The sequence below is a fragment of the Rattus norvegicus genome, chromosome 1 (assembly GCF_021556685.1).
Source record: "Rattus norvegicus strain SHRSP/BbbUtx chromosome 1, alternate assembly SHRSP_T2T, whole genome shotgun sequence".
Classification (NCBI taxonomy): domain Eukaryota; kingdom Metazoa; phylum Chordata; class Mammalia; order Rodentia; family Muridae; genus Rattus; species Rattus norvegicus.
The window spans coordinates 478,990-506,888 of NC_141534.1; the positions used below are offsets into that span (position 1 = coordinate 478,990).

At 41.4% G+C, this 27,899-nt stretch overlaps 1 protein-coding gene across 1 annotated transcript; it reads right to left on the reverse strand.

Moving 5' to 3' along the window:
* Positions 1–1,248: 1,248 nt before the first annotated feature.
* Zfp950l8 (zinc finger protein 950 like 8) lies at positions 1,249–27,899 on the reverse strand. The gene is made up of 4 exons (XM_087596945.1): positions 27,812–27,899; positions 4,919–5,045; positions 4,667–4,727; positions 1,249–3,562 (listed from the first exon to the last, which is right to left on the reverse strand). The coding sequence occupies exons 1-4, from the start codon at positions 27,812–27,814 to the stop codon at positions 1,933–1,935; spliced, it is 1,821 nt and encodes a 606-aa protein (XP_087453071.1). The 5' UTR covers positions 27,815–27,899; the 3' UTR covers positions 1,249–1,932.

Genomic DNA, 27,899 nt, shown 5'->3' on the forward strand with positions numbered 1-27,899 from the left:
AGATGGGAAAAAAAGAAAACAAAAAAGTCAGCAAATGTTGAGATTGTAGAATCAATTAATATTATTAAAAATAATGGTTAATGTAAAAAAAAAACAAAAGATTAGAGAAATGTATAAAATATATTGACATATTGAGCCAGCACTACATCTCTGGAATAAACCAGTTTGACCATGGTAATTTTTTGATTTATTTTTGAATAGTTTGAAGGTATTTTTAAAGAAATTCTGCATATAAATTGCACCATAAAAGGTGGAGATTGGTCTGTGTTTATCTGGTTTCAGTATTAGGCTAATAGTAACTTCATACAGAGTTTGGTAGTGTAACCTTCCTTTGCCATTTAATAGCATAGTTTGAGAAGGACTTGTGTTAGTATTTCATTGAAGGTCTGGTAATTTTATTTGGTAAATATTTGACCACAACTTCACATGTACTGCTTTCTACGAAGCTCCTCAATTATTTTTTTCAATTTTTTTTTTTTTTTTAGATCTTCACGATTTACTTTTGGTAGGTTATATACATCCAGAAATCTATGTGCTTTATTTTAGAGTTTTCCACTTTATTGGAATAAATGATTTCTAAGACAAGACCTAATGATTTTTCTGAATTTCATTAATGTATGTAGTAACAACTCTCCTTACCCCTCAAACTATTTACATCGAAGCTTTTCAACTTGATTGTTTTTGTATTTGAGGATTTTATGAATACTATATATCATTTTCATCCTTCCCTGTACCATAGCCAACCTCCTCCCATTTCCTTCCCCAATTTCACACTTTTCCCTAACCCCCTAAAACTAAACGCCAACCTAACCCTACCCGTCTTGTCCCCAACCTTAACCCACACTGCCCCGCAACGGTTTAACCCTAACCCCTAACTTTCTAGCACTAACTGCACACCCAACCACACTATTCATAACCCCTACCCTTCTAACTCAGCTTGTTTCCAATAGACTCCTGGCATTTACTTTGACCATGTTTTTGAATTGTTAGGTATTTATGCAGATTTCACAAAGACTTTACCACACTGAGCCCATTCATAAGGCTTTTCTCAAGAATGTCATTTTCTGCATTCACAGGGTTTTAGTGAATGGAAGTATGAATACTTTTGTTATAGTGAGAACTATTGAAATGTGCAAAGGCTTCACCATATTCAGTACATTCATAGTTTCTCTCTAATGTGGTATCTTTTATGCTGTTTGTGTTAATTTGGGTTTTAATGCTGTGAAAAGATACCATGACCAAGGCAACTCTTAGAAAGGACATTTAATTGGGGGGAGGGGAGGTATACAGATTCAGAGGTTCAGTCTATTATCAAGGTGGAAGGAATGTCAGTGTCCAAGCAGACATGGTGCTGGAGGAGAGAGTTCTACATCTTGATCAGAAGGCAGCCAGAAGACTCTTCTGCCCTGGGTAGAGTTTAAGCATGGGGACTCAAAGCCCACCCTCCCCCACAGTGACATACATCCTCAAAGGCCACATCTACTCCAAAAAGGCCATACCTCCTAACACTGCCACTTGCCATGGGCCAAGTATATTTAAACCACCATACCTTTGAAGATCACAGTAAAGGCTTTACTACATTGGTTACATTCATAAGGTTACTCTTTAGCATGTTTGTGTTCTTTTATGTAGTTGGAGGTGGCTTGATTGTGAAAAGGCTTTACCACATTGACTACATTTGTAAGGTTGCTCTCCAGTATGAATTCTTTCATATTGTCAAAGTTGATCATGAGAGGCAAAGAACTTACTAAATTGCTTACAATCATAAGGTTTCACTCTAGTATGTGTTGCTTTATGTTTTCGGAGACTAGCATTACATACAAAGGCTTTAATTCATTCATTACATTCGTAAGGTTTCTCTCCAGTATGAACTCTTTCATGCCTTTTAAGGTTATTCTGACCTACAAAGGCTTTACCACATTGCTTACATTCCTAAGGTTTCACTCCAGTATGTACTGCTTTATGTTTTCGGAGACTAGAATCAAATACAAAGGCTTTACCACATTCATTACATTCGTAAAGTTTCTCTCCAGTATGAATTCTTTCATGCTTTTTAAGGTAATTCTGACCTACAAAGGCTTTACCACAGTCCTTACATTTGAAAGGTTTCACTCCAGTATGTATTGCTTTATGTGTTCGGAGACTAGTGTTACATGCAAAGGCTTTACCACATTCATTACATTTGTAAGGTTTCTCTCCACTATGTATTACTTTATGTGTTCGGAGACTACCATTCCATACAAAGGCTTTACCACATTCATTACATTTGTAAGGTTTCTCGCCAGTATGTGTTCTTTTATGTCTTTTAAGATCACTCTGAACTACAAAATCTTTACCACACTGATCACATACATAGGGCTTCTCTCCAGTATGTATTCTTTTATGTACTTGGAGATGACTATGAGATGCAAAGGCTTTACCACATTGATCACACTTGTAAGGTTTCTCTCCAGTATGTGTTATTCCATGAACTTGGAGATGACTGAGTTGTGCAAAGGCTTTACCACATTGGTCACATACATAGGGCTTCTCTCCAGTATGTATTCTTTTATGTACTTGGAGATAACTATGAGATGCAAAGGCTTTACCACACTGATCACACTTGTAAGGTTTCTCTCCAGTATGTGTTATTCCATGAAATTGGAGATGACTGAGATGTGCAAAGTCTTTACCACATTGGTCACATACATAGGGCTTTTCTCCAGTATGTATTCTTTTATGTACTTGGAGATACCTATGAGATGCAAAGGCTTTACCACATTGATCACATTCATAGGGCTTCTCTCCAGTATGTATTCTTTTATGTACTTGGAGATAACTATGAGATGCAAAGGCTTTACCACATTGATCACACTTGTAAGGTTTCTCTCCAGTATGTGTTATTCCATGAACTTGGAGATGACTGAGATGTGCAAAGGCTTTACCACATTGGTCACATACATAGGGCTTCTCTCCAGTATGTATTCTTTTATGTACTTGGAGATAACTATGAGATGCAAAGGCTTTACCACATTGATCACACTTGTAAGGTTTCTCTCCAGTATGTGTTATTCTATGAACTTGGAGATGACTATGAGATGCAAAGGCTTTACCACATTGATCACATTCATAGGGCTTCTCTCCAGTATGTATTCTTTTATGTACTTGGAGATACCTATGAGATGCAAAGGCTTTACCACATTGATCACATTTGTAAGGTTTCTCTCCAGTATGTGTTATTCCATGCGTTTTGAGATGGCTGTGTCGTGCAAAGGCTTTACCACACTGATTGCATTTGTAGGATTTTCTTTCAGTATGTATTAGTTTATGCCTTTCAAGATTACAACGACGTTCAAAGGCTTTACCACATTGATTAGATTTGTAGGGTTTTTCTCCACTATGAATCCTTTCAAGAGTTTGAAGCTGAGAATCGTATGTAAAGGCTTTATCACGTGGCTTACATTCATAGAGTTTCTCTCCAGTATGTGTGCTCTTATGTCTTTGGAGATGACTATGTTGTGCAAAGGCTTTACCACACTGAGTATTTTCAGATGGTTTCTCTCCAGTATGACATCTTTCATGCCTGCAAAGATAGATAGATGGCACATGGGAAAGCTTTACCACATTCACTAAACTAATGAATCTTTTTACCTGTGGAAATTAATTTTATAATTTGGTCTAATTGTAAAGAAGAATCACATCTTAAGGTTGTATCACTTCGTTTACACTCATGGTTTCCCATTCACTATGGGTTGGTAAAAGTGTTATTACATGGCTCACATTTGTACCATCCTCTATCTCTATGAGATTTCTCATATATTTGAAGAGAAAAGGAAGAGCTCAGAACTTTACCACATTGAGTACATTCATATGTTGTCATTTATTGTCAAATACACTACATTAGCATATCACATCGGCCAAGTGAACCAGGACAAACAGAAAGGGATTTCCACAATCCTAGTATTCATAGGGATTTTCTGCTATGTGACTTTATGGATATAATCCCAATGAACTTGGGAAACCATCTAATTATAAACTTGTATCACACTGAGAGAGTCTGCTCAAATGTGGACTGCTACATATATCTTAATTGTTCTGGGGGTGGGGGGGACATTGCTCCTTTCACTATCCTTGTGCTCACATGGCTTGTATCCATTGTGACACAGGATATAGCTGTTAAAATAACAAATGAAATGTTTCCACATTGCATTCACACAGTTTGACTTTTTGTTCATCATAGACATATGGTATAAGAATCAAGGTTTCTCTTCAACAACATTCTTGACTCTCATAAACTGTCCCTCTCATTAAAACTTAACAATGTTACTCTATGAGTAATCAGCTTTACTATGATATATTTGCCTATTAGAAAAATAAAATTTTCACCTACTCTGTGTGTGTGTGTGTTATGAGACTAAACAGATTGGCAGGTATACAGAGTAGCTGTAATATGGCTATGATTCAAATGGTAAGGCTAAGACATTGTTTCTTTGTCTTCTTTCTTAGAGGAAGGCCTTGCAAAAAACAAATCAGACACCTGACATTGAGGTACATGGATTTGTGAGAATTAATACTACACTTAAAGAAGTGCTTTTTTTTTTTACACTGTTGCTTTTCTTTAAAAGTTCCAGGACATACTAACATTTCTTCAGAGGCATATTCATAGCAACGTACACATGAAAATTACCTTCCATGTCTTCTGAAACTTTGACAATGTTCTTCAATACTATGGTCTTCCCAATTGTAACCTAAAATACAGTACCAGAAAATGTATGATATATTATTGGAAATTAGGCAACATTTAAGTTACTATCTTCAGTGAACCTGATTTTTTCACCTCATTCTTCTTTATTCTCAATTGAAATTACAGAAAAGCAACAGTAACAAAGGAACATTTGTTTTCTTATTTTAAAAACTGAAAGAAAATTCACTCTCTTACCTATAGCAGTGAGGTTCCTGTAGGTCTCCTGCATCACATCTTTGTAGAGACTCTTCTGTGAAGGATCCAGCAAAGCCCATTCTTCTCGAGTGAAGTTCACATGTACATCATCATAGGTCAATGCATCCTGAAACATCCCATACATTAGTACAACAGAAACCATGATACCGATATCACTGTAAATGTATGCTTCTGGTACTTCCCCCACTTCTTTCTTTCTCTCTTTTTTTTTTCCCACTTATTTCTTGACCCAGATGTTCTAAAGTAATTACCAAATCATCTTAGAAGAAAACTGAGTAATAAGGTTCACCTCTGTCATTTCTTTGCTCTTTGAGTAGGATATAGCCTTGCAGAGGGGGCGGGGGAGAGGCAGGCAAACAGTACTGAGCACACATCAGAAACATTGTATGAACAATTACTAACTGCAAAATATATCAATTGAGTATATAGGCTCATGTCTTTAATCCAAGCACTCAGGAGGTAGAGGCAGGTATATCTGAGGTCTATCCAGGACAGCCAGAGGTACATATTAAGACCCCGTCTCCCCTATGAAATATCAATCAAACAAACAAGAAAGATAGAAAGGGGGTTGGGCATTTAGATCAGTGGTAGAGCACTTGCCTAGCAAACGCAAGGCCCTGGGTTCAGTCCCCAGCTCCTAAAAATAAAAAAAGAAAAAAGAAAACAACAAAAAAAAGAAAGATAGAAAGGACTCAGAGGTTTTTACTAGAGTTCCTACAAAGAATTACATTCACTGCAGTTCTGTATTCTTCTTCCAGAATCTTGAGGTGGCCCAGTTTAAACTGTAACAGTAATGAGATCTTACTAAAAGGGGATGAATGTTTAAACAGATACAAACAGATAGCTGAAAATATTGGCAATGTAAATGTTGATCCTAAACAAGCAACATAGGACTGGAGCTGGCTCAGCAATGAAGAGCTCTTGCTGGTCTTAAAAATAATTGGCCTCAATTGCCAGTAGTTAGAAGGGAGCTTCACAACTATTGATTACTCCAAGTTCAGGAATTCTGAAGCCATTTTCTGACTACTATGGGGATTAGGAATACATGATGTGCATATTCATGAATACAGGCAAAAATATTCATATTCATTTAAAAAAATCAACACAAACGCAACAGGTAGGAAAAATGTCATATACCTGCAATCCAATGACTCAGAAAGCTCAGGCAATATAGCCAGGCAGTATGAATGTCATGAATACATGCCATCCTGAGAAACAGAATATGCTCTCTGTCAAATTTCAAAATTCATAACGTAGATGAAGATCAACACAGCAGCATATGCTTGTCATGTGCCAAAACCCACAGTCCAACCCATCAGCCAATAATATAAAAACGAACAAACAAACAAGAAACAAACAAAGAGAAAGCTGGGCATGTTGGCCCACATTTAATCCTGGGACTCTGGAGCCAGAGGCAGGTGGACCATTTACATCTGAGGCTGCATGTTCTAAACAGCTACTTTCAGGACAGCCAGGGCTACATAGAGAAACTTTGTCCTCAAAAACAAAAAAATTAAAATTATAAAAAACACCAGGCTTGCAAAATACCTTAGCACTGAATAGCAATTGCTTCAACTGCATCTTATGTGATTTAGGGTTAGAGTCTATACTGCTGAAGGCAAGACAACATAAGAAGGAAGGTGACTAATCAGGTACACAATACACACACACACACACACACACACACACACACACACACACACACACACCCCACACAGCAAATGGGTTGAGTCTATAGACACTCAAATGTCATCCCCAATAACTAATCATCTGGAAAGGTTCCTCCTACAACAGCTTCTATTTAGAGAACTGAGTTGGCCAGAGCAAGGCTGACTCCTCCACGACAGGTTGTAAACTGACAGTGAAAGGAGAATTATACGAATTCTAGGTTTAGAGATACAAAATTAAAAGAATAAACCCCAAAAGGCCACAGACCCAGGGCTAAGCCCTGCAGCCAGGACTAGCAGGCCATAAAGATAAAGGAGCACAGGAAACACTGTCCAGGCAAGACTGGCAAGCCATAAAGATAAGGAACAGGAATACAGGAACCAGCCTGAGTTAATGGGACTGATTCATGGGACGTCTGGCAGGAAGACATCTCCCCCCAGCTCACTCAAGGCCATATTTCAACTAGGTGTCCTCCAGACCCTGATAAGCCCCTGACTTCTAACACGTACTCTTTCTTTCTGCTTTGTTCTCACTGCTATGTTTGAATGAGCCAATTATATGTAACCATGCCAAAACCCCCTAGCTTTCTCTATATAACCCTCTGACTTTTGAGTTTCGTGGTCGACACCTCTGTCTCCTGCATGAGAAATGTGTCGGCCCTGAGATCTCTGTAACAGGTCTCCGTAATAAACCTCACCTTTGCTCATTACATCCAAAATGGTCTCTCTGTGTCTGGGGTCCGCGATTTCCCAAGACTTGAGTAAGAGTCCTCTGCGTGGGATCTTTCAACAGGTTGGGAAACTAGGCCTAAGTTTCTGTTTCCCAGAGCTGGAAAAGTCCAAACAAGTCAATTATGGGAAAACCATCCCTCACAGGCAGCTAATCAGGAGCTTCCAATGACCCTAATAGCCTGCAACCCATACACTCTTCAAATGCCCCAAATCACTTCTGACACTCTTGATTGCCACATCTTGTAAAATCAGAAAGCAAGTTATATCTTTCCAACATACAAAGGCATAGAATACCCCTTCCCATTCCAGTAGAGAGGAATGTGTACATAGTGAGGGAAGATTGGAACAAAGCAAGAAACCCAGCAGGACAAACATCAAATCCTGAAGCTCTGTCTCAGACACAAGGAGCCTCCATTTCAAAAGGCTTAGAGAGTGGGCTGGGGATTTAGCTCAGTGGTAGAGCGCTTACCTAGGAAGCGCAAGGCCCTGGGTTCGGTCCCCAGCTCCGGAAAAAAAAAAAAAAAAAAAAAAAAAAAAAAAAGAACCAAAAGGCTTAGAGGGCCCTATCCCTGCAACTTCTCATACATCTCTCAGTTTAGATCCTTGAACTCCCTATATGCAGCTCTCCATGACAGGTGTCTCATAACGTGGGTATCTCTATATCTTGTGGTCTCAAATGCAACTCAGGCTTCATCCTCAGATTCATCCCATGCACTCTCACAGTGTCCTCCCTCACTGGGGCTCTGACTCTGCCAAACATAGATGGCTGGAACAGTGCTGAACTGAAACCACGGGGGAAGAAGCCATAACCCTATTTTTCCATATTTCTTATTTCCAGAACTTGGGTGCCACATTGGACCAGTTGTACCAGGTTTTATATGAAGTTCCTTCCTGGGTCTAGGAATGACTTTGCCAACTCCCCCTTCCATTAACTGAAGGCTTAGCAGGAGGGACTTTTTCCCTTAATTCACCTTCATAGGCTTCCAATCCTGAGCAAAGATCTTCTCTTTAATAGTGATAATCTCTTTGAAAATTCATGCTTCTGTCTCAGCATTTGGCTGCCATGTGTAACTTCCCAGGGCTGCTTTTCTCTACAAACCACAGACTTTGCCTTTATTTCTGCTCAACTTGTTGTTTTTTTCTTGTAGTACAAAATGAGTTACTAGTAATAATCATCTAACAGACTCAATTTTTCACCTAAGAAATATAGCTAATTATTTTTTAATTCCGCCTTACTCAATTTCTCAGAGCATGGGTGGAAGAAGAAAGATTTGGAGTCAAAATACCACATAAATGACCTCTAGCTAAATTTTTCATGGAGTCTATTTTCCACTGAAATCCTATGACCTCAACTTTGACTGCATTACTTGCATGACTCCAGTCTTCAGGTGCTACAACAACAGCCGATTAAGCTCTGAATACAGCTTTCTATGCTGTTTGCCATCTCAAGCCCTGATATTTACCACCTTCCTCCAAAGGAGTACATTTCTAGTTTCTCTAGTTTCTGTCCAGCAACAAAATAACCTTTTTTTTTGTTCTAACTTGCTACTCTCCTACTTTGATTCAATTCTCTAACCTAAAGCATCTCAGGAAATAAACAGGTTCACTTGTTTGGTCCAGTCACATGACAGCCATCAGTTTGGGAGCTTAGGATAGAAACCCAAGCTTCAAGAAAAGGCAAAAACCATGAACAAATATTGTTTCTTGCTTGGTCACTGTCTCATACTTACCTAGCTCTCTTACCCAGCCCAGGCCCACTTGCTCAGGGATCCTGCCACCCTCAGTGTAGAGCCTTTCAACATCAATCATCACAACACAATCTCTCACTGATACAGCATCCAGACATTTCGATGAGGGCATGCCCTCAAGTGAGAGCCCCTCAGATGATTGTAGGCTCTAAAATGTTCACAACTGAAGCTATCTAGGACAAAAAGGCAATAATATATCAGAAATTTTAAAAAACCTAAAATCAAATGTATTAACGACATCAATCATTCACGTAGCAAAAACAAACAAACAAACAAACCACACACACACACATACACACACACACACACACACACACACACACACACACACACACACACACACACAGACACCCAAACAAAACCCAGAAATTGATGATTGCAAGAACTGGAAAACACAGATTTGCCAAGAAATGAGGAGAGGCAAGCCTTCAGAAGAGGACACTAAAACTGTTTCCCAAACTATCAAAACCTCAAGAAACTCATAACATAGTAAATTTTCAGAAGAGAAAATTGTAGGTGAAGGTCTTTCATTTCCCAGAGAAACAATATAATTAGATTGTAATGAATAGAATCACACAGCGTAAGTGGTACCAAAAATAAAAGGAGATAGAAAGACAGACAGAAAGTGTTTTAAACATGAACTACAAGATTGTAATAACAATTTTAAGAAATTACAGGCCGGGGTTGGGGATTTAGCTCAGTGGTAGAGCGCTTGCCTAGGAAGCGCAAGGCCCTGGGTTCGGTCCCCAGCTCCGAAAAAAAGAACCAAAAAAAAAAAAAAAAAAAAAAAAAAAAAGAAATTACAGGCCAATTCTCATCCTGTGTATTCTGTTTCTCATCTTTGCCAATAAATAAAAAAAATTAACATATAGAGGAGATTAGAAGTGGCAAAATCCCAGTCAATTGGACATAGTGGCAGCCTAAGGAATGGGAAAATAGTTTTTTAAACAAATCCATATCTTATAGAGGCCTAATATATAAAATACATAAAGACCTCAAGAAAATAGACTTTCTAAAGCAAAAAATTCAAGTAAAAAATGGGGTGTAGGGGCTGGAGAGATGGCTCAGCGGTTAAGAGCACTGACTGCTCTTCCAGAGGCCCTGAGTTCAATTCCCAGCAACCACATGGTCGTTCACAACCATCTGTAATGGGATCTGATGTCCTCTTTTGGCCTGTCTGAAGACAGGTACAGTGAATTCACTCACATTAAATAAATCTTTAAAAAAAAAGGGGGGAGTATAAATCTAAACAGAAAATTCTCAACAGAGGAATCTCAAAAAGCTGAGAAATACTTAAAGAAATCATTATCATCTCAACCATCAAGGAAATGCAAATCAAAACTACTTTGAGAATCTATCTTGCACCTGTCAGAATGGCTAAGATCAATACAAGTGACAAGTCATGTTGGTAATGATATGGAGAATGGGTAACAACTCTCCATGCTTGTAGGGTGCAAACTAATACTGCCACTATGGAAATGAGCATTTCCTCAGAGTCCTGGTGCCTCAGAATCCTGAGAATCCATCTATCTCAAATCACAGCTATAAAGCTCTTGGCATCTATCCAAAAGGTGCTCCACCCTACCACAAGGCCATTTGCTCAACTATGTTCATAGCATATTTATTCACACTTGCCAGAACCTAGAAACAACCTAAAAGTACCTCAACTGAAGAATGGGTTGAAGGACAGTAGTTCTTACTGAAGCCTAAGAGCTATCAGGAGGCTTGGCCTGGTGGAAAGTAGATAGGTTATGGGGACCCTAAGGGCTTTTGCCAGCTTTACATCAACTGCCTCTGGTGAAGATTAGGGCAGGACCCAGCTTCACGCCTCGGGCCAAGGCTAGGACAAGTTCCATTCTCCACCCACAGTTCTTGGGAGAAGCAGGGACATACTTGAAAATCCTGCAGAATGTACTGATAGTAGCCTGACCCTCTGGTCCCAGATAAGCGCTCAAAGGCATGCCATATAAGTGTGAAATGTAAACCTGCTAATGTAACCTGTAACTCTGAAAGTATAAAAACTGCTTGTCACAGCCATTGTGGTCACCTTCCAGTCACTCACTAGGAGGGGCCGATTGAAGATTGACCCTGACACACCCCACCCTCCACCCCCAACACCCACACACACCTACAATTGGTCCTTCCTAAGATGTGCTGGGGCATGATGGTAACAAACTTGTTTGAGTGGCCAACCAATGTTTGGTTTAACTTGAGGCCCTTGACATGAGAGGGAACCCATGACTAACACTGACTGGATTTCTAGGAACCTTACAGAAACCTAAATGGCAAGCATAGAGACAGCATGGGTCTATGCCAGGTCCTCTGCTGATACGTTATGGCTGTTAGCTTAGTGTCTTTGTGTGACTCCTAACAGTGGAAGCAGGTTTAACTCTGATTCTTTGGCTTGATCTTGAGATTTTTCCTATCAGGTTGCCTTGTCCAATATGAAGGCTTTCACCTTGTCTTTTTCTATCTTGATTTGTCTGTTAGGTCTGCTACTTTTTGAAGAGGAAATGGGTGTGTGTGTGGGGGGGGTGGATCTTGGGGAAAGGATAGAAGTGGGGGTAGTTGGGAGTGTAGGGTGGGGAAACAGTGAAGGATTAAAAATTAATAATAAGCCGCCTAGCTACCCAAAAAGAAGAAGTAGGGTCTGTGAGAACATGAACTTTTCACCCCTCCCTTGCTGTACAATGGTTCCCGGAACATTCTTGTATGAAAAGTTTCCTGGAACAGCCACAATGACCCATAGCCTCCGGCCACAATGGTCCAATGGCCCTGTAAAATGTCACTACCCCTAATCACAATGTCACAAAGTCCTGGGTGTGTTGCCTAGTGTTACACATGACTAGCATATGACCTAAATGTATGGGCAGTTTATGGTTTTGGAATTCCCCTCCTCCCTCCCTCTTGATCCCCCTGGTTTGTGGTTTTTTCCTTTATAAACTCTGTGAAAATTCAGGTCGGGGTCGAACTCCTCTACTCCCTGTGTGGTGTATGAGTCTCGACCCCAGCATGCTGGCCTGAGCTCTCGTTTCATCTCGCTTACAATAAATCTTCCTCGTGTGGTTACAGCAGGTCGGTGTCTGTGTCCTACTGGGTGCGCGTCTCTCCCGAGACTTGAGCGGGGGGCTCCCTTCGGGGGTCTTTCAACAGTGGTCAGGATATATTATATGAGAATCTACCCTCATTTAAAAACTTAATTCAATATTGCCTAAATGAAAATGCAATGAAGGGAAGCTATAGTGAACAAAGAAAAGCAAAATCGGAAAGATAGGGGCAGCAAGATTGTGATACATACAGTTCTGGTTCTATTTTTGTAGACAGTGACTATCACATAGGAATGTAAAAATGCCTTGAAGAGGGGGTTGGGGATTTAGCTCAGTGGTAGAGTGCTTGCATAGCAAGCACAAGGCCCTGGCTTCGGTCCCCAGCTCCTGAAAACAAAGAAAGAAAAGTCAAAAATGCCTTGAAGGCTTACTTCCTCCTTCTGATAATCTAGGCCTAGTCAAGGAAGCTTACAGCTTCTGTACAGTCTTATCTAGGTCTAGAATGTCTGGGCGTAGGCCTGGTGGATTTAACAAAAGACACAGACTGGGGTCATTTGTGCAAAGAAAATGCCAAAGCTTTACTGAGGTTCACAGAATATACACCCAAGTTCACTGGTTGGAGAATTCCGGGAAGCACAGTGGAAAAATAGGTTATGCCCTCAGAAGAAAAACTGGAACAAAAAACAGGAACTGGGTGTTACTGCCCAGGTGCCAAACAGAAAGATCAAGATACTCCTTAGTTAGGAACAAAAGCTTCCATGCATCAGCAAGGCTCAGCAGGGGGCAAACATTGAGGTGGCTAAGGAGGGTTAGGCACTTGAGTGTTTTGGGCATCTGAGACTTAACTGTTGAATAAAATCACCCTTTCTTTTTCTTTTTGAACTCTGTCTGGTCAACTCTGCTCTCCTAGCTGAAACTCTTTATGCTACCCAATTCAAATTGCATCTTTCACTTCTGACTGAATTGCTGTGCTTGGCCTCAAGGGAACTCTAGTAAACTGCTCTCTTCTCATTCTCTTGCTCATTTTCTCTTTTTCTGTCTTTAGCCTGCCTGTCTCTGTAAAATTCTCCAGGTAAAACTGCCTCCTCCTCTTACCTTCTGTGCTGCTTCCTCTTTACTTTTCCTTCTTTCTTTTCTCTGCCCCCCAACCCCCAGGGGCTGGGGACCAAACCCAGGGCCTTTTGATTGCTAGGCAAGTTATCTACCACTGAGCTAAATCCCCAACCCCGCTCCTTCCTCTTATATTGCCTCTTTTCCCTCTTCTCTTGAGAGTTGGTCATATCCTATTCTGTCAGATCTTTCCCTGATCCATCATTTTTCACCCACTCAATTATACATTACTTACGAACATGAGTGCTTCCTTCTAAAACTATGTTTACCTTCATGGTTTGATAGCAAAGGTGTGTAGTAATGGCTGAGCCCTACCAGTTAGAAACAGCTCCCCTCCCCCCACACCCACTAGTAAATTGGACAGTCTCTGGGTTCACAATGTGATCAAATACTAAGCAACACAGGAGTTCATGAAAAGCTCATCATGGGCCCAGTCTACATCTGTGAAATCAGAAGTTTTGTTCTCAGCAATGTGAAATATATATCATGCAGGAAACAAAAGCAGTCACTTTCTTGTGTTAGCTTTCACTGGTTTGGAATGTGGAATTACAATGTTTTTCATTTTATTCCAAAGGAATACTCATAATTGTTTTTAAGAAAAACTGATGTTTGAATAACTATTCAAATAGAAATAAATGAGATGTTGCACAAAATCGCTACATTAACTATATTATGCATTAAGCCTAAATAAACCAATGTATAAAAATATTAAATGTTTAAACGCTTTCTCCAAGGCAAAAATGAAAGTGTTACATCTAAAATAAGATACTGAAGGCAGAGAAAACAAAGAGCCGAGTCAGTTATCTTAGACTTTTACATGTTTGCTCAACTGTAATTTATCGTTACTATTTAAATTCAAACAAAACAGTCAATCTGTTTCTTTTATCTTTTTTTTTTCTTTTCATTTTTTCGGAGCTGGGGACCGAACCCAGGGCCTTGCGCTTGCTAGGCAAGTGCTCTACCATTGAGCTAAATCCCCTACCCCTTCAATCTGTTTCTTAACCTCATTTTTACTTCTTCATGCACTATGACTCATTGGCAGAAAGCTCTCATGCCATCCAAATAAAGCCACTTTCTGCATTTTTACAGCATACTATAATAACACATTTGCTTCTCATCTACAACAACTCTTGCTACAGAAAGCTTGATATTTCCTTTCTCTTCTCCACATAATGTTCTAAATAAACATTAGGAAAAAAACGCTTTGAAGAAGATTGCTTCAGCTGGATTCTCTGTTTTCTGCCCTTCTATAGGAATTTGGCAGGAATTTGACCTTGGACTAGGACTTAGGAAGCAGGTTCAGGTAAGAATATTTACATTTGGACTAGTAACATTCCTTTTCTCTTGTCAAACTAATGAGCCCTTAGAAACAATGATCACAGGTCTTTGTGCCTTGTTTGTTCCTTGACCTAGAGTTGACCTTATTATTTGCTTGTACTAAAAATGGTAGAAAACCAGACTGGGAAAATAAACCCGCTTCGGCCTCAGCACTGGCTAGAATCATGCTATATATTGTCTAATTGTCTTTTTCTTTTCACTCCTCACTCTCTCCCTTGAGACCCTGTTGACTGACTGAGTTGACTTGGTCACCCTTCATTTTCGAATGCTACCTACAATGTTGACAACATGGTTCAAGCTCTCATATCCATCTGATAATAAGAGTGCATTAAAGGTTAAAATTATATGGGAGAAAGAAATGGGTTGATAATGCTTAAGCTATAATTACATGCTGTTTTATGACCAATAAAGCACTGACTGTGAGAGTCTTTACCAGTGCATAATCCTTTATCCACTCCTTTAACCCAAGGCACCCTAGGTCACCTAGAGGCACCTAGCTGGTCCTCAACAAATGAGCATTGATGTTATTTTCATATTTAGGCTAGCATGAATACAACTGCAAGGAACATGAGAATTCTGGTACAATTTAAAACTAATTTCAAGTGCATGGAAACTATACTGAGAAGACTGCTGGGATCCATGGCAATTCTGTCATTTTTATGAGAACTTAGTGTTGGTATGAGGAACCGGCTTTATGGTTGCAGGTTGTCTCCAAACCCAGCAAAGGCAGTGACATCACCCACAGGTGACAGGGACTTGTGCATCTGTTGTCATATATTTCCAGTGTCCTCCTAGCCCATCTCCTACCCTTACCTGCAAGAAGTTATGTCCCTACCCAAATAAAAAGCCAACCCCTCCTGACCTTCTCCCCTTCTTTCTCTTTTCCTCCTTTGTCTCCTCCCCTCCTTTGTGCATCCCCCACCACCAACAACAATGAAAGTCTCTCAAGTGGAACCGTACTGGCCAGGTGTGGTCTGTCTGGGCACGAGCCTCGATTCCCATACAACACTCCATTGAATGGTGTTGCTTGGGTGTAGGTATTACGTACACATGTATCAGAATACATATATTAAATATGCACAATTTTACATCAACTATAGGAACATAGTCTTAACTAGTTTTAGTAGGTATCTATGGAAAATCCCAACCTACTGCTATCAGAGTTTACTGCTAAGACACAAGCCTGTGTCACATCCAGATTCATTGTCCAGTTCTGTACCATGCTTCATTTTCACTCTTTTTGTTTTCCCAATTAAGTCATACTGATGAAGATCTTGTCTACGTGACAATAAGGATGTATTCTGTGTCACTAAAGTCTACACTGAAGTCCTCTTTCTATGGCTTTGTACATTATTTCACATCAGTTTCAGTTTCACACACGTACTATATAGCTTGCTAAATGAATTATTATGTAGAATATCTTTTACCAATTTATATAACTGTAAACAACACCATTATAGTGATGTTAAAAAAGGAATGTTGGGTATGTTCAATTTGCAGCAAAAGTTCAAGACAATCTAAAGAAAACGTCTAATAATATATAACAGGACAGCTGATTTCAAAGCTATTTGCCATGTGAAACAACATCAGAATCATCAACAGGATTATGAAGAAATAGTACACATTTTGGCACAATGGAGATTCCGTCTGTACTTAACAAAGAGCTACAATGATCAAAAGTTTTAGCACATTTGTGAAAAAAATGAGATGTAGAGAAAAAAAGGCAAGAACATAAGCCCCAAATTATAGTCAAGTTTTAATCAAAAGACCTAAGGAAACTCAGCCAGGAAATGTGTGACCTTGACCAATATTACCTATGATTGCATGTGTATTCAAATGGAAAAAAAACACAGACTTCCCAACTCCAACAAAAATGACTCAAACTGACCCCTAAACTGCTATATTTCTGACCCTCCAGCCACTACTGACACCACACTCTAGAGCTCTCTGTGTGGAGGTGGTAAGAAAGGTTGGTTATGGCTCTGCGGCTCCCAATGCCCCCGTGTGATCTCACACAAACCCAGCCCCCCTGAACCCACACACAAACGAAGGTTGAAGAATAACTTAATGTCTTCTTCCACATGATGCCATGTGGATTTTAGTAATGATGTAGAATTTGCCCTACCCACCTACACCCCACCCTGCACACCTGAGAAACCTCTGCATCTCAGAAACTCCTTTTGGACTCTGGAACTGAATTTCCCTGAATCACTCCATTCACTGTGACTGCTGATAGTGGAAAGGTAAAAGGATTTTAACCAAGTATTGCCAAAGCATGATTCTCATAACCTCATCCCTACCAGTTTCTAAACTATTTGTAAAATTTATCACACAAAATAAATTTGCAATACAATCTTCAGAACTTCTAGAAACTGGATTTTCAGTTTTGAAATCTGTCTTCTGCACACCAAGAGCAATGCTTGTCTGCACACTGGGCAGTGATATTATAATCAACACACCTTATAACCAGATGCAGAGCCTCCTTCCCAGGGAACCCACACTCAGAGAGGCTCAGAGGACAAGGTCCTCTGCCCAGGACAGCACATGTACCAACAGCACCACAGTCTGGTTCACAGTCCACATCAGTCCAGTGAGATTGGACTCTGATAGCTGAGCCAACCTGTTATTCCTGGTGGCTACCACATCTCCCTCACTGCTCTCTGATGAACTACATCAGAGAATATGGAAAGAATCTGCAAGCTACCTCCCCACTGGTGCTCCTCCTGATTGCTAGGCTCCCCAGAGAATGGTAGCAGCCCCTCTATTGGAGGATTAGAGATTGCATGAGGCATCACAAGCCTTCCCAGCTCTGCCCTTCCACCCCACCCTAGGGGCAGACAGAACCCTAGTATGGCAAATTTGTATTTTATTAGAACCTTCTACTCTCCCAGGTATGGAGAGCTCTCAGTACCACTTCTAGGAAAATGACAAGTATATTTGCTACTGGGCTAGGACAAGAAAATATGTTCAAAAAAAATACAGTTGAAAAATGTGGGGAGCCTACTTCCCTGAGACCCCAACATTTAGCAAATTAGGACAAAGGACATATGAAACTTCATCTAATGGACAACCTCAGTGGAAAAAAAAACAAACAAACTGTAGGGAGCAGCTAAAGACGGCGCCGAAATCCGGTGGTCGTTTGTGGTAAACACCTACAGCACATGTGTTGGCAGACCCCCAGCACCTACAAGGCCAGGGTGATATTCATGCTAAATAGGTATTTCATACTCCACCAATCCCCAGTGGACAAATTTACAGCCACAGTCTGTCTTGTATATAAGGCAAGTGCCTTTGTTCCTTGGGGTCCCCGTATCATCAATTGAGGTGTTCCTGCAATAAAGGCTGATTGAGAAGGATCCAACGGTGTTGCGTCTTCCTTGCCGGTCGAGGTGGGCGCGACAACTGGTGGCCCGTACGGGGACCCGAGAAAATCTTTTCTCGTCTGGATCCAGAACTTTTTCAGCCTCAGGATGGTTGACGTTGGTAAGTTCCCAGTAGGGGCAGTTAGTTGCCGGAATTGGGACAATAGAGTTCCTAGAAGTGGAACAGTAAAGTTCCTGAAATTGGGACGATAAAGCTGCGGGATAAGGGATTGTAAAACTTCCCTGGTAGGACAATAAAGTTCTCTGGAGAAGCAGAGACAATGATAGCCTTGGTTTAGAGGCAAAAAGGGGTTTGTAGAACACGGTAATGTTGTCTTTTCCATTTGATCCTTTGTGGGTTGGACTAGCACTTTTGCCTTATACTCTTTTTGTGTTGTGGTGTTGCTTCTGTCTGAATTGCCACCATCCAGGGCACGAATACATTTGTTGGGAAGAGTCCATGATGAGCCACAAGACCGTGTGTAAATAAACACGCCAGCTCGCCTTGCTCGTAAATCGATCGTAAATAAGGTCGTAAAAGCATGGGAAGCTCACACTCCACCCCGCTCCTGTCAGCTCTTCGGGAGCTTCTTGGTCAGCGTGGATTTAAAATTGATAAGAAAATTCTGTTGTGTTTTCTTGATGAGTGTAACCGTTGTGCCCCGTGGTTTATAGTCTCAGGGTCACTCACTTTGAGAGCATGGGAGAAGCTGGGAAAAGATCTGGATAAAGAGACTACAGTGGGCAAGCTTAAACCAGGGACAAAGCCACTTTGGCGTATGGTCCGTGCCTGCTTAGAAGATAAACGTTTTGAAGGAGCTTTTAGGACAGGTCAGAGAATCCTTACAGAGCAACAGGAGAGTATGTCAGAAGGAGAGAAAGTTTTGAAGGAAGGAAAGAAAGGAAAAGGAGAAAAAGAGATAAAAGAAAAGGCAGAAAAGATCAAGGAGAGGGCAGACAAAGGCGGGAAAAGTAATCAAGATCAAGGAATAAAGAAAATTTATCCTTCATTAAAGGCATTGACCTTGGAGATGTCTAGTGATTCAGAGTTTAGTGATAGTGACTTAGCTGACCTTGAGGAGGAGATAGTTCATTACGAGAAAGAGATTTATCATTCTGACTGGCCATACACTTACACGCTATGCAGAAACAAGTCAAGGACTTAAATAAGAAGGCAATTATGCCAACAGCACCTCCTGCACCACCGTATAACTTTCAAGGTAAAACAATGGTGAAGCCTGCAGGAAGTACTTCTTTTTGCAGAATATGGAAAGAGTTAGGATTGAGTTTTCCAGGTTTTCTGGATGCAAATGGGCAGCGACATCATGAACCTGTTGACTTTAAGATAATAAAACAATTAGCAGAGTCAGTCAAAACCTATGGAGTCAACTCAGCTTTTGTTATCGCTCAAATTGAGGCTCTTGGCAGATACTGTCTCACCCCTGGAGACTGGGGGAGTTTAACCAGAGCCTGCCTCTCTCCGGCTATGGAACAGGTGTAGTGAAAGGAAACTTAATTTTATGGACCCCGCTCTAGTGGCGGTGTGTTGGTTGATAGCCAACCTTAATTTTTGAAGCATAGTGTTTTATCTGTGCTTGTGCTCCCAGCCCACACAGTAGGGGGGAGTGAAACTAGCTGCAGAGCTGCTACAGTGAACATGGAGACTGCTCAGTCTCACCCAATTTTTCTGGCTCTTCAGGAGCTGTTTAAAAGAAAAAGGCTTAAGATAAAAAAAAGCACTATAGAGAGATTTCTTAGTGAGTGCGATTGCCATTGCACCTTGGCTCACTCTCTGAGAATCTTGCGGTGGACAGCTAAGAAAAGCTGGGAAAGATTTAAATTTTGCTTGGGAACAAGGAACCTTAAAGGGACAGGCTACAGTAGAAATGCTACAAGAGGAACGATTTGAAAAGGCTGTGAGCGAGGTGGGGGGGGGGGGACTCTAAGGAAAACAAGAACAAGAAAGGAATTTATCCATCCCTCAAAGAACAAGGTCAAAAAATAAATAAATAAAATTCCAGTTGCTAACTTTAGTGGCCTGACCTTCAACATTTGCTTACAGAAAGAGAGTGCTCATTAAGAGAAGCTCTTTAAGGGAGCCTGCCTTATCTGTTGGTTTTATTCCAAGAGAGGAGTCAGTCTCCAGCATTAAGTTATTTTTCTCGTTAGTCAACATTATCATGGAGAGTGCCTTTGATCCTATCCCCACAGCAGCCAGTTCCTGCTCCTATGGTAAAAATGCTCCAAGGTTGGGGGACAGAGAAGCCCTTCGGACTACAAAACTGCCAACAGCCAAAGGTAAAAGTTAAAACAGAGAACATTCCAGGCCCAAGCCTAACCAGATGTGTTTCAAATACAGATGCTTCATCAACTCTGACTAACTTTTACTCCAACAGGACGAGATAAAAATAATAAGGACCTGAAGATCCGACCCTTCTCCTGATTTAGTAGCTCTGTTCCAAGAACCAGGGGCCATAAAACCTTTTGGCCCTTATCTCCTGGAGCCATAAAAACAGGGACATATTGGGGTAGGATGGGCTAGAAAAGGCCTCGATGATTTGGGCTAGCATGAGTAAAACTTGTAATAAGAAAGAGACAAGGTAATGGTAAAGTGTTTTTTGTGTATACATTCTTTTTGAGTTATGTTTTAGTCTTTGGACCCTGATTAGAGATAGTTTACACCCTACACATGAGAGAGAATGGGTTTGGGAAAAACAGTCCTCCCAGACTCTCCACAGATGCTTTGGAGAAAGAGAAAAACTTTCAGAGCTCTCCTGGGAACAGAAGAAAGGTAGGAGACGTCCTGCCTCTCTGCTGGCTCCTATTGGAGAAATGTTTATTTCTGGTTCTGGGTTCCATAGGTAGGATATCTGAGTCCTTTCTGTGGGACACCATCTAGTTTTTCCCCTCTATGTCTATTGTCTGTCCTTGGTGCACCAAGCTGTTCATGTCTGTCAGTTTATGTCTGTGGTTTTTGTTTCTCATTGTTTAAATGTTTTATGTTTCATGTTCAAAAGAAAAAATGGTAAAAACTTTATCTGCCGGTCATTCACACCTTGATTTGGTCTTAACTCGTTTCTGAAATGAGAACAAATGAATAAAAAGCAGTTTCAATCGGCCTTTGGAGCCCTGTACCTGCAACAAAGAGCCTAGGTCAGCTGGAGAAGCTGCCCGGGGGCGGAACATCTGCAGGAGCTGATCTTAAAGGCATCAACAGCTCCTCAGCTTCTTGGTATGGGAGCTGATGGCTGTTTCTCTTAGAAAAATCCCTGACTTGTTATTAGACTTAACAGGTGACAAGGTGTTTCTTTTAAAATCACAGCTAGAAAAACAAAAATGGTGCTTGGTCTAAATATTAAACACATGTGTTAACCACTTCAATTTTGTTTCTGACTGGTTTTAAATGTATAAATATGTTCTCCATGCCTTGGTCATAGATTATTGGCCTTTAAGTTATTGGATATGGTTGAAAAATTATAACATCTATAACAAGAAGTTGACATAAAACTGATAATTTAGATAGAGTCATTCTAGACAATATGTGACATGAGCCAACATAGAGAAACAGGTCTAAATTGAGATAATATTTTTATAGAACTCTTATCCTAGGAGCCAGGCACCCCCAAATTACAGAATTTAAAATTGTGTTGGAAGTTTTTAAAAGATTTCATGATTCTTTCAATTTAATTTCTGATTCTGCTTATGTAGTTAATGCTGTGCGCTCACTTGAAATCACAGGGCCAATTAGGTCGACTAGTACTGTATGTCAAATTCTTTTAGAATTACAAAAATTAATTTGGGCCAAGAAAAAATAAGTTTTTCATACAACATACTCGAGCTCATACTAATTTGCCTGGTCCCATGGCCAGTAATAACGCTTTGGTGGATGCTAATACTCACAGAGAATTTATTTTTCATACAGCTCCAGTTGATCTTGCTAGAGAATTTCATCAAAAGTTTCATGTTCCTGCTTTCACTCTTCAACAAAGATTTAAAATCTCTAGAGCTACAGCTCGTGATGTAGTATTACGTTGCCAGAATTGTGTTCAGTTTCACCACCCTCCTCAGGTGGGAGTTAACCCTCATGGTCTGATTCCATTAAAGCTCTGACAGATAGATGTCACACACATATCTCAATTTAAAAATTTAAAATATACACATGTTTCTGTTGATACCTGTTCTGACATTATACATGCCACTCTGATGACTGGTGAAAAGGCTCGTAATGCCATTAGTCATTGCTTAGAGGCGTGGACAGCCTGGGGAAAGCCTGACAGCCTCAAGACAGACAACGGACCTGCCTACACTACAAAGTCTTTTCAGACATTTTGCCAAACAATACAGGTGAAACATACTACAGGATTGCCATACAATCCCCAAGGTCAAGGAATTGTAGAAAGAACACATCGTAGTTTAAAAGAGCTCTTACAAAAACAAAAAGGGGGAATTGCCTATGGCAAAACACCAAGAGAACAGTTGTCTTTAGTTCTTTTTACTCTAAATTTCTTAATTTTGGATATGCATGGCCGCTCTGCTGCGGATCGCCATGCTGCTACTAAACCTATGACTAATCAAATACAGACGGCTGAGACTATCAATCAGATTGTGTAAAGAACCACAGTGGCATTGGAGATACAAGAAGAATTTAATGCCCACTTGGCATCTGGCTTTCTATTAGCTAACCAACGAATAGATCTGCTTCAAGAACAAATTGAGGCATTATATCATATGACGCAGCTGTCCTGTGTTTCCTCTCTTAGAGGCTTATGTGTTACTCCATTGCAAGCTAACTTTTCTCAGTATTCTCAACAGAGCAAAGAAATCTCAAATTATTTGAAAGGAAACTGGTCCATGGAAGCAGAACAATTATCGAGACAATTGCTGATGCAGATTGCTGTCCTTAACAACACCAGAATGGAACCCATCATGTTTGGGGATTTCACCTCGTGGATCACCAATGCTTTCTCATTTTTCAAAGAATGGGCTGGCATGTTTGCCTGGGGGGCTATTGTCCTCTTGGGATGTGGAGTATGTCTATGGCTTTTTTGCCGTTTACAACGAGAGCATGCCAGACACAAAGCGATTGTTTACCAGGCTATGGCGGCCATTGAAAGCAGTGCTTCTCCCAGTGTATGGCTGGCCTCTCTGATAGATTGAGAGTTCGCCCTAGATCATATTTTGTCACTGTCATGTGAAGTCATTGTATCCAGAGACGGGCAACTTTCCTCAGGCTCAGACCAACCTAAGCCAGGAGCCCGGTGGCGATAGGGTTAATTTCCAGTGACGGGTAAGGCCGAGTTTTTAGAGAGGAACGACCTAAGACAGGAGCAATGACGTGTATTGACATGACACCCAGATCTAGACCAGTCATGGACAGAGGTGGCCTTGCCCTGTTTGAACATTCGGGCTGGTCCTATGCCCCTCTGCTCTATTTCTCGCCTAATATTAAACACACACGTATAGCCCAGAACGGTGTGTTGTACATAAGTCATCTCTAGCCATTGGGGTGCAGTCCTAACTGCAAGAGTGGTTCGCCATGGCCGAGCTGGGCAATCTGTGAGGCATGTCTGACCTCTCTCAGACCACTACCTCCACCTAATGGGTTCATTTTTTAAAAAACAAAAAAGAGGGAGATGTAGGGAGCAGCTAAAGATGGTGCTGAAATCCGGTGGTCGTTTGTGGTAAACACTTACAGCACATGTGTTGGCAGACCCCCAGCACCTACAAGGCCAGGGTGATATTCATGCTAAATAGGTATTTCATACTCCACCAATCCCCAGTGGACAAATTTACAGCCACAGTCTGTCTTGTATATAAGGCAAGTGCCTTTGTTCCTTGGGGTCCCCGTATCATCAATTGAGGTGTTCCTGCAATAAAGGCTGATTGAGAAGGATCCAACTGTGTTGCGTCTTCCTTGCCGGTCGAGGTGGGCGCGACAACAAACCAGTATTCTGGCTAAGCTTACAGAAGGGTTGATACAAATCTGGTGGTCAGTGTTGCTTAAGCACTGGCTTGCCAAATGGAGGCTCCTGACCTTTGTGGGGGAGTCATCTTCCTACAGACCTAGGACAACATCCCACATGTGTGAGCCAACTTCTTCTTAGGCTAATACATCCAGGTCTCCCAGCCCCCTGAAGAGTTCCTCCGCCCCCAGCCTTGCTATAGTATATAACCAGAGCTTACAAAAATAAAATTGTCACCTTGATCAGACCCTTCTATTAGCATCCTTCTTCAAGTCTCTTGTCCCCCATTCTCTTCTCGGTACCCGCTGGACCCTCGTTGACTGTCCCGTTGGATGGGACAGAGTAATGTGTTCCTTGTATCTTGGTCATCTTGATAAACCCAATACAGTGACCTCGGGAACTTTGTTTACACCTTTTTTCTTCCTTGGCTGTCCCATCCTGCAACAGGATAGTTGGCTCATTCCTGTGGGATGTTGGCCTAGGTCTTGTAGAAAGTTGGGCTCTAGCAGAAGGTCACAATCTGTGGGTCTGGAGGAAATTGGCTCTCAGCAAAATGTCACAGCCCTGGGTCTGTAGGGGCCTACAGGAAGCTGGTTCTTTTGCAAAGGTCTGTATGGAGCTAGCTCCCAACAAAAGGTCAGGAGCCTACACTTGGCAAACCTGCTGGACCACCAGATTTGTGTCAGCGCTCCTGGCAAGCCTTGTTACTGAGCAATGCTGACCCCTAGATTGGTATCCGCACCTTAGCTAGAACCTTAGGTTTTTCCCACTGAGCTTGTCCATTAGGTGAGCTTTCATATGTTCTTTGTCTGTCCTAATTAGCTCAATGTTGGGGTCTCAGGCAAGTCGACTCCCCACACTTGGCTATTTTGTTTGTGCCTTACAACTGACCCTATTCTTTGTATGTACCCAGGCAGTCAAAGTGGGTCAGGGGCTGTAGGCAAATTTATCAGCCTGCTGAGGCATGGGATGATTGGAGGGGCTGAAAGTTCTATCAATCTTGGTGGAAGGAACAGGGAGCTGCCTCTGGATAAGAACCGATATTCTGTGCATATTTTGGAGAATTGTTTGTTAACTTGTGGCTTTGCTTTCTATGGCACTGTGGGGCAGAAAAATTATGAAAAACAAACTCGAGGCAGTTGTATTAACCAGCAGTCCCCCCAAATCTAACTCTTGGCTTTGCATCTTCACTGCCCCCAGCAGAGACTGTTCGACTCACACTGCTGGGTCGAGTACAAGGAACTAGATTCAAGGATCTTTTTATCCTCCATGCTTGTTTCTCTCTTATCTGGTGTTAGGGGGTGAAACGAGGGTTGGGGGAGGGGGGCTGAGGAGGGGATTAAAAGTGGGGAAAAAGAAACCACAAAGTAGCAAAGACCAGCACAGATCCAGTTAGCTGGGTCTAAAATGCTAAAAGAGAATCTAGCCTAGGTAAATTTTACATTCCATGTATGCTATCACCCTTAAGTTTGTTTTAGCTTCAGGTTCCAGGTTAAGTTTTTTTTTTTCTTTCTTAAGATTTATTTATTTTATTTATATGTTAGTACACTGTCGTTTTCTTCAGACACTTCAGAAGAGAGCATCCCATTACATATGGTTGTGAGCCACCATGTGGTTGCTGGGAATAGGATCTCTGGAAGAGCAGTCAGTGCTCTTAACTGCTGAGCCATCTCCCCAGCCCATTTTTTTTCCAGGTTAAGTTTTGAACAATTTATATATAAACTGGAGGCTACAAATCTGGCTACTTATATAGGCCATTTACACAGCAAACATTTCGAGGATGTTTCTTAAGTACACCAGTGCCCTAAAACAGTAGGTTAGTGACAGTGTCCTAAGTGGAAGGTCTCAGAGGAAGAAAAACATAGGAAAAGGAAAAGCTAGAAAGTATAAAAACTGGGGTGGGGGTGGAGTGGTCTTAAGCTAAATAAGCTTAAGAAGAATATCACCTTGCATATGGTTTAGAAAAGGGAAATGGAGCCAAACGGGAGACATCTATGAAGTCAGCAGAAAGATTAAACTACGAACTTAGCAGAAACATCATATAATGGGACACACTCAGGAAAAGTCTAATCAAAAGGTGCTGCACAAGGAACTCAGTGTATTTCAAAAATATTCCTTAACAAGCCTATAGTGGCCTTGGGAACCATAGCCCCATAAGGTGGAAAGTGATGTAAAAATGTAAAAATAAAGAGGTTATTTTTGGTCTTTTATCCCGCTAGGTCCAGCACAGCAGTGCCCCAAGATATCTGCTAGGTATCTTGGCAGAAACACATCCCAGCCGCACACTTTCCTACACTCACACCCCCACATAAAGAACACACAACACAATAATGTTAGATCCAATTGGTAAGATATAATTGCCGTCTTAAACATACAAAGCCCTGTACCAACCATCCCTTAGGAACATTGATAACAACCTGTATATACACAGAGCAGACTCTTAACATCACCTGCCATGGCTTCTCCCCCTCTCCTCTCTCCTGCCTCTTCCTTTCTGTCCTAGTCTCCTCCTCCTCTTTCAAACTTCTCTCCTGCCCATCATTCCTTCTCATCCATTGACAGGCCTCCTTCTATCCTGTACCTGCCCCTCACCTGTACTTTACAAATTCAATGGGGAGGTGGTTCTGGTGAAGTCACCTGAGTTCTGAGGAGGGGACTAGGCAGCTGTCCTTGGGGCAGGGGAATTAGCATCAAAATACAGGAAACTTCAGGGCAAACCACAACAAGCAAGTGTTGTTTTCTCAGAATCTTAAGCAGCCTCTCCCAAATGCCCTGGCCCCAAGCATATTCCTGGTTTAGGGGAGCTGTTTTATCTCTATACCCAGTGACCCAGGGAAAGCTCCCAAGGACTAGGCCCTAGATGCTCACTGGCTCTGCCAAGCATGTCCCTGAGTGTCAGAAGGAGCTCAAACATGGGGATCTCAGGAAAAGGAGGGATAGCTTAGCTTGATCAGGCCAGCACTCAATAAAACAGTGTTTTGTTGTTGTTTTAGCTTTTCTTCTCTTTTTTCTTTTTTTTTTCTTTTTTTTTTTTTTTTCTTGGAGCTGGGGATCGAACCCAGGGACTTGCGCTTGCTAGGCAAGCGCTCTACCACTGAGCTAAATCCCCAACCCCTTGTTTTACCTTTTCTAATGGTTGTCACCGGGTGTCATCTTGCCCATGTGGCAGAACTATGCTTTTCTCAAGAAGAAAACTAAACCTTTATTGCACACCAGGCCTTACTGTTGATTGTGATCCTGTAATGCCCCATTGATCAGCTTGTTAGAGGCCTGCTCTTTGATATGGAGAGGGGCCTAGTGGCTGGTTGCAAATCAGGTTCTGGTGCCATATTTCTGGATAATCCTGGTGAACAAACTTGTGTATCCTAGCATCCTAATCTCTAACAGGCCTGGTTAGCTTACTACTTACACGTGGGGTGTTTTGCAGGCAGTCCTCTCTCAGCTAAATTCTACTTGGTGTGCCTTGCTATCTCCTAAACTTTAGCAAATTCTTTACATCATCAATTCTACTCTTACACTACAGCTTGATATTGGATTGCTACCCAGCACATGAGATGCCTTCCACAACCTCCACAAAATAACTCCAAATGGATCTTACACCTTAATGTTAAATGCTATGAATAGAACTTGTAGAAACCGGGCTTCTGAGTTTGGGATCACGCCAAGGTTCTTTCCATACACAAGCCAAATGCTCTGCACAGTTGCACCCCTACAGGGAAGTTCTTCAGAAACTGCCTCTGGGTCCAGGGAGTGGCTAAGACCCCACAGGTAGTGGCCAATTCTCACTCAGCCCCGGAAAGACCCACCACACCAGCTCTCACTGCTCAGCCCCCCCGCCCCTGCCCCACCGCCTGGCCGGCCATCCATGTCTCCAGCCCCTTTTTGAACCCTGACAATGTGCTCACCATGTCGCAACTTTGAAGCTTGCCTGAGCATGCCTCACAGAATCCAACTGAGGGACACAGAGCACAGCAGCCAGGACCATTTAAGAAG